We start from the raw sequence: 13,041 nt of genomic DNA on the forward strand, positions 1-13,041 counted from the left end.
CAATGCTCACTATTCATCCAATCGATCGGCTTCAGTTAGCAGCAGTAGCGAAGGAATCGCTCGATCGGGTTCAGTTAACAGCCATCGATCGATCGCTCAGGTTCAGTAACGCGTAGCCTGCAGTGCAATCGCTCGGGTTCAGTTAGAGCCCAATGCCTCGCTCAGGTTCAGTTAGAGCCAACGCCTCGCACACACGCGCGTACGTGTATGGCCCCCGACCTCCCACCGTAACCGGGAACTCCCCGAAATTTTCCTCCCCCTCGCTTCTACCACAGTTTTTTCATCATGGACGGCCCAAAGAATGTCATGCAGCTGCGTCTCCGGCCCGCCCAGGACGAAAAGCCCATTTTCTGTCATGATTTTTTGTCATAGAAGTAGGAGCACACCACATCTATGATGATACCGGGTTTTGTCACAATTATCATCATAGAAGTGTCATATGTATGACAGAAAAAATCCGTTCGGCCCAAAATGTCACGGATGTGTCTTTTTTTGTAGTGTATTGGCTCCCACATATTCTACCAAGATCTTTATCGGTCAAACCGCATAACAACATACGTTGCTCCCTTTGTCATCAGTATGTTACTTGCCCGAAATTCGATCGTCGGTATCTCAATACCTAGTTCAATCTCGTTACCGGCAAGTCTCTTTACTCGTTACGTAATGTATCATCCCGCAACTAACTCATTAGTCACATTGCTTGCAAGGCTTATAGTGATGTGCATTACCAAGAGGGCCTAGAGATACCTCTCCGACAATCGGAGTGACAAATCCTAATCTTGAAATACGCCAACTCAACAAGTATCACCCAGTTACGTTGTGACGTTTGGTAGCACACAAAGTGTTCTTCCGGTAAACGGGAGTTGCATAATCTCATAGTCATAGGAACATGTATAAGTCATGAAGAAAGCAATAGCAACATACTAAACGATCAAGTGCTAAGCTAACGGAATGGGTCAAGTCAATCACATCATTCTCCTAATGATGTGATCCCGTTAATCAAATGACAACTCATGTCTATGGCTAGGAAACTCAACCATCTTTGATCAACGAGCTAGTCAAGTAGAGGCATACTAGTGACACTATGTTTGTCTATGTATTCACACATGTATTATGTTTTCGGTTAATACAATTCTAGCATGAATAATAAACATTTACCATGATATGAGGAAATAAATAATAACTTTATTATTGCCTCTAGGGCATGTTTCCTTCAACACCTTCTATCACAGATCCGAAGGCAAGACATTTATTGCTAAGAATGGATCCTTTCTAGAGAAGGAGTTTCTCTCGAAAGAAGTGAGTGGGAGGAAAGTAGAACTTGATGAGGTAACTGTACCCGCTCCCTTATTGGAAAGTAGTTCATCACAGAAATATGTTCCTGTGACTCCTACACCAATTAGTGAGGAAGCTAATGATGATGATCATGTAACTTCAGATCAAGTTACTACTGAACCTCGTAGGTCAACCAGAGTAAGATCTGCACCAGAGTGGTACGGTAATCCTGTTCTGGAGGCCATGTTGCTTGACCATGACGAACCTACGAACTATGAGGAAGCGATGATGAGCCCAGATTCTGCAAAATGGCTTGAGGCCATGAAATCTGAGATGGGATCCATGTATGAGAACAAAGTGTGGACTTTGGTTGACTTGCCCGTTGATCGGCAAGCCATCGAGAATAAATGGATCTTCAAGAAGAAGACAGACGCTGACTGTAATGTTACTGTCTACAAAGCTCGACTTGTTGCGAAAGGTTTTCGACAAGTTCAAGGAGTTAACTACGATGAGACATTCTCACCCGTAGCGATGCTTAAGTCCGTCCGAATCATGTTAGCAATTACTGCATTTTATGATTATGAAATTTGGCAAATGGATGTAAAGACTGCATTCCTGAATGGATTTCTGGAAGAAGAGTTGTATATGATGCAACCTGAAGGTTTTATTGATCCAAAGGATGCTAACAAAGTGTGCAAGCTCCAGCGATCCATTTATGGACTGGTGCAAGCATCTCGGAGTTGGAATAAACGTTTTGATAGTGTGATCAAAGCATATGGTTTTATACAGACTTTTGGAGGAGCCTGTATTTACAAGAAAGTGAGTGGGAGCTCTGTAGCATTTCTACTATTATATGTGGATGACATATTGTTGATTGGAAATGATATAGAATTTCTGGATAGCATAAAAGGATACTTGAATAAGAGTTTTTCAATGAAAGACCTCGGTGAAGATGCTTATATATTGGGCATTAAGATCTATAGAGATAGATCAAGGCGCTTAATTGGACTTTCACAGAGCACATACATTGACGAAGTTTTGAAGAAGTTCAAAATGGATCAAGCAAAGAAAGGGTTCTTGCCTGTGTTACAAGGTGTGAAGTTGAGTCAGACTCAATGCCCGGCCACTGCAGAAGATAGAGAGAAAATGAAAGTCATTCCCTATGCTTCAGCCATAGGTTCTATCATGTATGCAATGCTGTGTACCAGACTTGATGTGTGCCTTGCTATTAGTTTAGCAGGGAGGTACCAAAGTAATCCAGGAGTGGATCCCTGGACAGCGATCAAGAACATCCTGAAATACCTGAAAAGGACTAAGGATATGTTTCTCGTTTATGGAGGTGACAAAGAGCTCGTCGTAAATGGTTACGTCGATGCAAGTTTTGACACTGATCTGGATGACTCTAAGTCACAAACCAGATACGTATTTATATTGAACGGTGGAGCTGTCAGTTGGTGTAGTTCTAAGCAAAGCGTCGTGGCGGGATCTACGTGTGAAGCGGAGTACATAGCTGCTTCGGAAGCAGCAAATGGAGGAGTCTGGATGAAGGAGTTCATATCCGATCTAGGTGTCATACCTAGTGCATCAGGTCCAATGAAAATCTTTTGTGACAATACTGGTGCAATTGCGTCGGGAAAGGAATCCAGATTTCACAAGAGAACCAAGCACATCAAGAGACGCTTCAATTCCATCCGCGATCAAGTCAAGGAGGGAGACATAGAGATTTGCAAGATACATACGGATCTGAATGTTGTAGACCCGTTGACTAAGCCTCTCTCACGAGCAAAACATGATCAGCACCAAGACTCCATGGGTGTTAGAATCATTACTGTGTAATCTAGATTATTGACTCTAGTGCAAGTGGGAGACTGAAGGAAATATGCCCTAGAAGCAATAATAAAGTTGTTATTTATATTTCCTTATATGATGATAAATGTTTATTATTCATGCTAGAATTGTATTAACAAGAAACTTAGTACATGTGTGAATACATAGACAAACAAAGTGTCACTAATATGCCTCTACTTGACTAGCTCGTTGAATCAAAGATGGTTAAGTTTCCTAGCCATGGACATGAGTTGTCATTTGATTAACGGGATCACATCATTAGAGAATGATGTGATTGACTTAACCCATTCCGTTAGCTTAGCACTTGATCGTTTAGTATGTTGCTATTGCTTTCTTCATGACTTATACATGTTCCTATGACTATGAGATTATGCAACTCCCGAATACTGGAAGAACACTTAGTGTGCTACCAAACGTCACAACGTAACTGGGTGATTATAAAGGTGCTCTACAGGTGTCTCTGATGGTACTTGTTGAGTTGGCATAGATCGAGATTAGAATTTGTCACTCCGATTGTCAGAGAGGTATCTCTGGGCCCTCTCGGTAATGCACATCATTATAAGACTTGCAAGCAATGTGACTAATGAGTTAGTTGCGGGATGATGCATTATGGAACAAGTAAAGAGACTTGCCGGTAACGAGATTGAACTAGGTATTGAGATACCGACGATCGAATCTCGGGCAAGTAACATACCGATGACAAAGGGAACAACGTATATCGTCATGCGATTTGACCGATAAAGATCTTCGTAGAATATGTGGGAGCCAATATTAACATCCAGGTTCCGCTATTGGTTATTGACCGGAGATGTGTCTTGGTCATGTCGATATAGTTCTCGAACCCGTAGGGTCCGCATGCTTAACGTTCGGTCACGATCGGTATTACGAGTTTATGTGTTTTGATGTACCGAAGGTAGTTCGGAGTCCCGGATGTGATCATGGACATGATGTGGAGTCTCGAAATGGTCGAGACATAAAGATTGATATATTGGACGGCTATATTCGGACACGGGAAGTGTTCCGGGTGGTTTCGGAGAAAACCGGAGTGCCGGAGGGTTACCGGAACCCCCCCCCCCCCGAGGAAAGTTGGGCCTACATGGGCCATAGGGAAGAGGGAAGGCAGCCCACAAGGGGCAGCCGCGCGCCCTCCTTATAGGGAGTCTGAATTGGACTAGGGAGGGGGGCGCCCCCCCTTTCCTTCTCCTCTTCCTATCCCTTCCTTTCCCCTTCCTCCTCCTAGTTGGACTAGGAAAGGGGGAGTCCTACTCCTACTAGGAGGAGGACTCCTCCCCTCCTTGGCGCGCCCCAAGGGCCGGCCGGCCTCCCCCTTGCTCCTTTGTATACGGGGGCAGGGGCACCCTAGGACACACAAGTTGATCATTGATCTCTTAGCCCTGCGCCGGTAGGTTCATCATCACCGTCATCACGCTGTCATGCTGATGAAGCTCTCCCTCGACACTCAGCTGGATCGAGAGTTCGTGGGATGTCACCGAGCCGAACGTGCAGATCGCGGAGGTGCCATACTTTGGTACTAGGATCGGTCGGATCGTGAAGACATACGACTACATCAACCGCGTTGTCATAACGCTTCCGCTTTCTGTCTACGAGGGTAGGTGGACAACACTCTCCCCTCTCGTTGCTATGCATCACCATGATTTTGCGTGTGCGTAGGAATTTTTTTGAAATTACTGTGTTCCCCAACATTAGGGGGATGATGGAGCGCCATAGGATGCATAAGGACTGGTGTTGTAGATCGGTAGCGCATAGGCGGGAGCAGCGTGGTACGCGGTCGTCTGCTGTTGGGGCGCGAGGACGGGCGCGCCGGTGTGAGGGCGAGCATTGGGCTGCCAGCCACCGGTATAGGCAGGCGAGGCACCATATGTCATAGGGGCGGACCAGGGCATAGGCCATGCCTGGACTAGCCCTGTCCATGGAACAGAAGATGGGCGCCATCCGGGCGGCGGTGGTGGTGCAGTTGATGAAGCCGGGGCAGTGGTGGTGCAGTTGGTGGAGTCGGGGCGGAGCAGGAGCGGGCGCCGTGCGGAACTGCGGCGGCCTAGGGTTTTTGCATCGGTAGTTGGGACTTGGACGCCAGCCGGATGGTTGAGGAGGTGTTGTTGGTGGAGGTGGCGGTGGCGGCGTCGATGCAGGTGGGCGAGGAGAAGCAGCGAAGACCTGAGGACGGGAGTCCTTGGTAGTTAGGGCACGATCGGCTCATTGGAGCATCGAGCGAACCTCGGTGAAGGAGGGACGCGGACGCATCATAGGGATGAAGGAGGCCTGCTTCTCGAACTGCTCGCTGAGGCCGACGAGGAGGACGTTGATGAGCTGGCGATCGTCGATTGGATCACCAAGTTCGTGGAGTTCATCCGCGATCGTCTTGAGGCGTTGGCAGTAGACGCTGACTGGTGAATCACCTTGCACCGTATTCCAAAGCTCGGTGTGGAGATTGTTGGCGCGAGCATCGACGTTGTCCTGGAAGAGCTGATGAAGGGCCGCCCATAGATCGGCGACGGAGGCACCGTCACAGTGGACGAGATTGAAGATCTCTGTGGAGACTCACATGTAGATCCATTGAATAATGGTGAGATCATCCTTGACCCATTGCGGATCATGACGATGTGAGAGCAGAGATTGCATCGCCCAAGGTGAACATCGAAGAGGTGACGCCAATGATAGTAGTTGTGAGCAGCAAGGTCTAGGGTTATGGGGATGTAGGGGCTAATATCGGAGATGGTGTCGGTGAAGGAGATGGAAGGGGGTATTGGTGGGGTTAAAGCTAGAGTAGAGGTAGAGGCGGAGGAGGCCGTGGCCGCGGCGACCTTGGCGGCGACGATGGCGGCGGCGGTGGCGGGGCTGGCAGGTTAGCCATACCCTAGGATCGAAAGTCTGATATCATGTAGAATTGTATTGAATAATTGTTGATGCAATATTGTGCCAGTATAAGATAGATATATATATATATATATATATATATATATATAGTAATACTATTCATCACCCAGGTTGCAGAATAAGTTATTCTTCGTCCGAGGTAATCTTACGATCGCTTCATAAATAAATTACATTTGGAATACAAATAGTTACATTTATATTGATTCACTACGTAAAATTTGGTATAAAAAAACAAAAAGGTTATAAGACCAGAAATATCGCATTTTATGTATGTTTTTACGTTCGTAACTTTACGTAACATAAAATATTTTTTACGGCAAGTATATATTTTCTTACGCTTTCTTTTTACGTATGAAATAAGACAAAATTTACGAAACGTAAAAATACGGTGCATTGATGTCAAAATAGAGAGGGGGTGAAGAATAACTATTCCTCACCTAGGGTAACGAATAGCGCGACCCTATTACAAACCGCACCTAACCTAGCCCTATTACAAACCGAGTAGGAGGCCTAATCCTATTACAAGTTGTATTCTAACATTCTCGATTTCATCCAGAGCCAACTGTGGTGAAATGACTAAATGACATTTCACACCGTTTCACATTTTGTGGGAGATTCAGTTCATTAAATACAATGAATAGGATTTTGAAGGGCTGCCATTTGACTTCCCTAGTGGATTGTTGGATATTTAGGGTAGGTATATGTATTATCATTGCTTCATGACATATACTTGATATTTAACTTGTTTTCTGCCTGTGGTTGGGTTACTTATTGAGATAGCATGTTCATTGTTTTTTTGCTTCATAAACAATCGCCTCAATCTTGTGTCCCTAATTCCCATATTTCTCTTTCATGTTTTTGTTAGAGCTTCTGTATTTTAATCAAGTGAGAAACCTGGTTGAGCCCCTTCCCAGAGCTCGCTGAGGTGGAGGGCGAAGGGCTCTGGGCGAAAGCCTTGCTTCCGATGGGGATCGGTTACTGGCGATGATGGCGCGGTGGCGCCTTTTCCTTGGAGTCATCGTCAAAGGGTTCCTCTCTACTAGGTTGTGATTGATCGTATTTTGGGTTGTCGCGGTAGCTATTGGTGTGGCCAGACCCTTCCTGAAGTTTCGGCGGGGAGTGTTGAGCGGTTTCTGGGCAAAAAGCTTTATTAATCAACGGGGGTCGATGCCGGCGCTTGAGACCGTCGTGTTCCCTTGTTGAAGGCGTCTCCGAAGAGGTCGTTCAATTCTCTCCGGGTAGCGGACAAGTAGGCAGTGGAGTTTGAGTTGGCCACTTGTGGCTTGGTCGGGGTTTTCACTTGATTGTCCCTTAGTCAATCAAGTGATTGTGTGGTTTTCAGCCTAGTTTTTCTTATAAACCGAGTCAACTCTATTCTTCTTTATGAAATTGCAGGAGCACCCTGCCCTCTTGACGAGATTCCGTTAAAAAGAAAGTACAATGTATTTCAAGTTTCCTTAGCTCTTCCCCTACTCAATAGCTTTCTTTTTCTACCAAAATCAAGTACTCTAGACACGAGGGGGGTGTTAAAATATATTGTCCACCTCTTTCCATCAGTTCGGATTTTTGGAGCAACTAGTTGGAGCATGAATTCAATATGGTATCCGAGCCAAGAGGTCTCCCTCAAAAGTACTCCATGAATGTTATTTAGTGATGAACTTTTTTTAATTTGTAGTGTTTAAACATTTTTAATAAAAGATGCACTCCCACTCAAATCAATATCTCTCATAATTGAAAGTGAGTGATTCAAGATCCTGATCTTATTCTCAGTCATTGATGTGAACATCACTGATGACGAGAATTTTGACCGGTAGGCAAACATTTGCCGATCATATCTCCATATGACTCTTCTTCATCTTTCGATGCTTTGTGCTCCGAGCTAAGAACGATTCTGCCAGAACTTCAAGACAACAGAGTGTTATCTGCATGCATGGTCTGACCATCCACCCGTCGTACACCTCACAAGCCGTTTGTACTCATGTGGACATGACGCACTCCGGAATGCTACGTGTCATAGTCGGTACCAACATTGTCCTGTATCGGTCTGTGGCGCGGTCCAGACGTACATTCTCCCGCAAACAAGAGACAAACATGGGGGAGCTTTGCGTCATTCGGACCACTCCCAAGCCCGCTTCTGACAGCCCTGGCCCACCATAAACCCCCACCCGTCCTTCTCGCGCTTTTCTTTCGATGCACGCGCCGCATTCATGCCGCCCCAGAGCACAGAGCGGCCGACATTGATGCCGTGTTATGTGACTAACAGAGGGCGGAGCTGACCGATGCGACCTCTCGGCAGCGGCCGCTTCAATGCGGACGCAGCTTCCCAAGGAACCAACTCCGGCCGCTGCCCCACATTGAAGCCGGCTGAATGCCCCTTCGCCTGGCCTGGCCGCGACTATATAAGTCGTGCTCCGGCGAAGCACAAAGCCATAATCCCCCGTCACCCTTCCTCCTCTTCGATCCCAGAGGCGATGCCGAAGTCTTGATGCTCCGCGCCGGTAGGCGACGTTGGCGGAAGCTCTTCCTCCGGTGGTTCTTGGCGCCGCCATCGTCACTCTCTAGGCCCTTCGGCATCCACGGTGGCTGGCTCCTCCGTCAAGGAGGAGACCGTCGTCTCCTCCGATGATGAGGAGCACCAGGCACCACCGCAGCAGCCGCCCCGACTCCTCAAGGAGACCGCTTTGACGGACGAAGATTTCATCTGTCAGATCAAGATAATTACGGAGCAGTCACTCCGTTACATGGGCCCGTCGCCGCCATCGCCGGCGCATAAAGCCGGGCAAACGTCGGCCCGAGCTTGTAAAAGCCCGACCCGAAGCCCAAAATACTCCCTGTTTTCAAGCCTGAGCCCTGCTCGAAATCAAGCCCAAAGCCCGAAAGCCCGGCTCGAACGCTGTTTTTTAGTGTACGCACGTGCAAGTCCGGCCCGAAGCCCGAAAGTTCGGCCCGAAATACAGAAAAACTGAAGCCCGAGCCCAACCCGAACTATCTTCCGGGCTACAAAATAAGGCCCGAGCCGGCCCAAACGTCAAGCCCGACCCGGCCCGGGTTTTTCGGGCCGGGCTCGAGCCGGGTCATCGGGCCGGGCTGTCCATGCCCGGATTTACCAGTGCGCGTCAAGGAGGAGCCGCCATCCGTGTCGCGCCACCGTGTGAAGCGCGAGCCGGCGTCCCTGCTCCAGCCAGTGAAGGAGGAGTCGGCCTCACCCTCGCACCACCACCGTGGCGTCCAGATCGGACGCCGGGTCAAGGAGGAGCCAGCGTCCCCGTCGTGCAACCGGTATGGCGGCATGGACGCGCCATCATCGCCGACGTGCTGCCACAGCCTCGCCATCAAGGAGGAGTTGCTGCCCGCGATCAAGAAGGCGCCGGGCCGCCTCCTCCGCTACCTTGGAGGAGGCGGTGCCTTTGGCTTGAGGGCCGTTGTCTCCGAGGCGGAGTGCGTGGCGAGGTACAACCAGCGTAATGCCGATTGCCGCTCCGCGTTCTCCAAGAGCGACGTAGCGCCGGATTGGGTCCGCAACGATCCTGACCTCGCGCCACGTGGGTGCTCGACCACTCCAGGACCACCGCGGAGACGGCCGCCAGGCGCCGCCGCCGCTTGACGGCGAGGAGTGGCCGCTTAGCAACTGCTCCGGCAACGTCGGTCGCGGCAAGGCAGAGGACTGGGCTTCGAAGGCCACACGCAGCAGGAGGCGGAGCGGCAGGCAGCCGCGACCCTCCAGCGCCGTTTCACCACGACGATGACAACGACGACGAGGTAGGGCGGCCACACGTACGGGGTGGTCGTGCGGTATAGGATTAAGTTTTTTTTTCCTTTTTTCTAAAACCTTTTTTATGTAAATTATGTCCGAACTTCAAAGAAATCCGCCGGTTTGAACGAATTTCGTCCAATTAGTTTGAATCGTTGGCCGGATGTATGCGGGCAGCGTTGGATGACGGCCTCCTGCATGCATATCCTGGGACTGCTCCCCGCGATTGAAAATGCCTTTATTAATTATAATTTTTTTAGGCTAAATAGCACGTGAGACATGCGCGCTCCATCCTCCAAAAAGTGCAACTGCATTTTGGCACATCCGGGGACGGTGGGGTGACGGGGTGGGGACGCACGCTACCCGTATGAGAGACGGGGACGGCTGAGGCCCACGGACCAGTCGCCGCGTTGACGTTTCCATTTCCGCCACTCCACAGTCCACACCGAAAACAGATCCAAACCCCACCACACCAATCCATCCGCCCCCATCTCCATCCCCGTCGCCCGATCCGATCCGATCCCTCGCCATGGCACCGTCGTTCTGGGGCCCCGAGTTCCCCCCGCAGCCGGCTGCGGTGTTCGACGACCTCGCGCCCGTGGAGGCGGAGGACGCGTACGAGGACGAGATGGAGGAGGAGGAGGAGGGCGAGGGGGACGAGGAGCATGAGCACGGCAGCGACGGGGAGGTCGTCCCGATGGACATCGAGGACCTGGGGGAGGCGCACCTCTCCTGCGGCTGCGGCCGCAACCTGCTCACCCTGTGCTTCCGGGGCGTTGTGCACATCTTCATGTCCGCCTCCCCTGACAAGGTGTCGCAGGTGGAAGCTGCACTTTCGCTGCAGGGGCGATTGGATCCGGCGGACTCTACGACTGTGCCGCCCGCCGCGCGCAACACGCTCACCATGACCTTCCGGGGCCAGGAGTGCAGTTTCGACTCTGTAACCCCTGACGAGGTCCATCCCTTGTGCTCTGCAAGCTGTCTTCTCTGCCTTTTTTTTACGTGATTCAGTAGTCTCGGACGATGTTGCAAGGTGCTAGTGTATTTCATCGCTGTCGCAGGTGCAAGATGTACTTTTGTCGCTCGCGGGAAGGGAGCTGATGGTCCCTAGGATTGAGCTCAAAATGGAGTTCCTGCACGGGAGCTACGACTTCGACTCTGTATCCCCTGATAAGGTCCGTCCCTCGAGTTAGCAAATTGTCTTCTCTGCCTGTTTCACACATGATTTAGTACTAGCCTTGAATGATATTGCAAGGTAGTAATTTCTTTGATTGCCGTCGCAGTTGCAAGCTGTACTTTCGCTGCTGGGGGGAATGGAGCTGACGGTCTCTACGGCTCTGCCATGTGCCAACAACCAGCTCACTGAACCCTTGATATGCTGGATCGACGTGTTCGACCCTGTATTCCCTGATAAGGTCCGTCTCTTGCCGTTTACAATTAGTATAATTTTTCCTTCTCTGCCTTTTGTACGTGATTCAGTAGCCTTGAATGATATTGCAAGGTGATAGTATCTTTGATTGCTGTTGCAGATGCAAGCTTTACTTTCGCTGCTCGGGGGAAACGAGCTCAACCCAGGCATTGGTGGTGGAGCATCACCATCAGTTCCATACAGACTATTTTTACAGTCTATAGACCATGTTTGGTAAGATTATGTGCTGGATGATTCACATGCGGCAGAGGTCGAATTTACCCTGCTTCAGAGGTTGAATTTTCCAGTGGTGGCACCATTGATGAGATTTAGGGAGAAGCTGAAAATGCAGGACTTTGTTAAGAAGATCTGTTATACTACTGTTTGGAAGAAACTTGCACTAAGGTTGGTATAGTTGTTGACTGGGAATTCCAGTAATTATGTCTGAAATGTTGTCTGGGGAAAATTTCTGAAATACTTTAAGTTTGTTGTGTTGGGAGTCGCCAAATTTGACAATATACATTGGAATATGCTACATTCCTTATGCATGTTATTTTGCCATGATTTTCTTGGGAACATATGCACATCGTAGCTTTTTTCTTAACAAACTCTGTTCAGTATGAAGATTGATTAACTGCCTCTAGTTGTTCTGGTCGCTTGATTAGTGTGTACCATGTCAAACATCACCGTTATGCTGCGTTTCTCGTCAGTTGTAATACTAGTGTAGCACTTCTTTCTTTAGACATGGTTTCCATGATCACGACATAGATTGCAGTATCCTGTGATACTACGTTCTTACCAGAGCCAAATGATTTGTAGCGTATCATATATAGCAATTTATAATTGTCAGGTTGTGTTACCACATCTGCACAACCATAGTTTTTTCTTAGAAAACTCTGTTCAGTACTCCCTCCATTTCAAAATGCATATTTGTAAAGTTTGACCAAGTTTATAGAAAAGCATCGACGTCAACAATATGAAAATAAATGTCATGATGGATGTGATGATATTGATTTGGTATTGTGGATGTCGATAATTTTTTCTTTAAATTTGATCAAACTTTACAACGTTTAACTTAGGATAAACTAATATGCAATGTATTTTGAAATGGAGGGAGTATGAACATTGATAAATTGCCTCTAGTCACTTTATTAGTCTCGTGTCAAGCATTACCAGTATGATGTGATTCTTGTCGGTTGCAATATTAGTGTGGCACTCCTTGATTTAGACATGGTTTCCAGGATCAATGTTTTTAAGGCGGTAAGGTGAGGCGAGGCTCTGGGGGCGTATCACCTTTTAAGCGCTAAAGCGTAAGGCGAGGTGACGCCTTAGACACATACATATACAATATATGGTAGCCAATTAGGCGATTTAACAACTAGCATTAACATAAATAAACTGTTACCAACGTCGGATGTAGCTCTCTAAATCGAACATATGGACTGTCAAGCTAGATCTTCCTCACTAAATCTGGCCAGAACCATACGTCCTAGCTGGATCGTCGGATGTAGCTCTTCTCCTGGGATCATTTGATAGACCATAAGCATTATCAGCCACAGGATCCATCAGAGCAGAGACACCTGGCTACTGGAGCAACACTGAGAGAAGGTCCAATCAGCCGTCAAAGAAAAAGAGAGAAGAGACAAATCACGGAGCAACCAGATCAAGCATGGGGAAGGAGAGAAGTGGTGGTGGGGCTGCTGCCTTGTGGGTGGATAAGCAGATTTGGGAGGAAACAGATGCAGAGAAGGAGCAGTTAAGCACATCTAGCTACACTGCTGGGAGGAACAGAGCACTGGGAGAGGTGGAAGAAAGAGCAGAGGAGGGCTGGGGAGAAGTGAGATGAGAACGGGAGGCACACCTT

General features: G+C 48.4%; 1 protein-coding gene across 2 annotated transcripts in view; it reads left to right on the forward strand.

Moving 5' to 3' along the window:
- The first annotated feature begins 10,163 nt into the window (after positions 1–10,163).
- LOC123163868 (GATA transcription factor 20) overlaps positions 10,164–13,041 on the forward strand; it is an 8,759-nt gene continuing 5,881 nt past the window's right edge. For both annotated transcript variants that reach the window (XM_044581270.1, XM_044581269.1), the window contains exons 1-4: positions 10,164–10,724; positions 10,831–10,944; positions 11,053–11,184; positions 11,299–11,582. In XM_044581270.1, coding sequence (XP_044437205.1) covers positions 10,299–10,724; positions 10,831–10,944; positions 11,053–11,184; positions 11,299–11,415 — 789 coding nt within the window. In that variant the 5' untranslated portion in view covers positions 10,164–10,298 and the 3' untranslated portion in view covers positions 11,416–11,582. The remainder of the gene's footprint in view (positions 10,725–10,830; positions 10,945–11,052; positions 11,185–11,298; positions 11,583–13,041) is intronic.

The sequence above is a fragment of the Triticum aestivum genome, chromosome 7D (assembly GCF_018294505.1).
Source record: "Triticum aestivum cultivar Chinese Spring chromosome 7D, IWGSC CS RefSeq v2.1, whole genome shotgun sequence".
NCBI lineage: Eukaryota > Viridiplantae > Streptophyta > Magnoliopsida > Poales > Poaceae > Triticum > Triticum aestivum.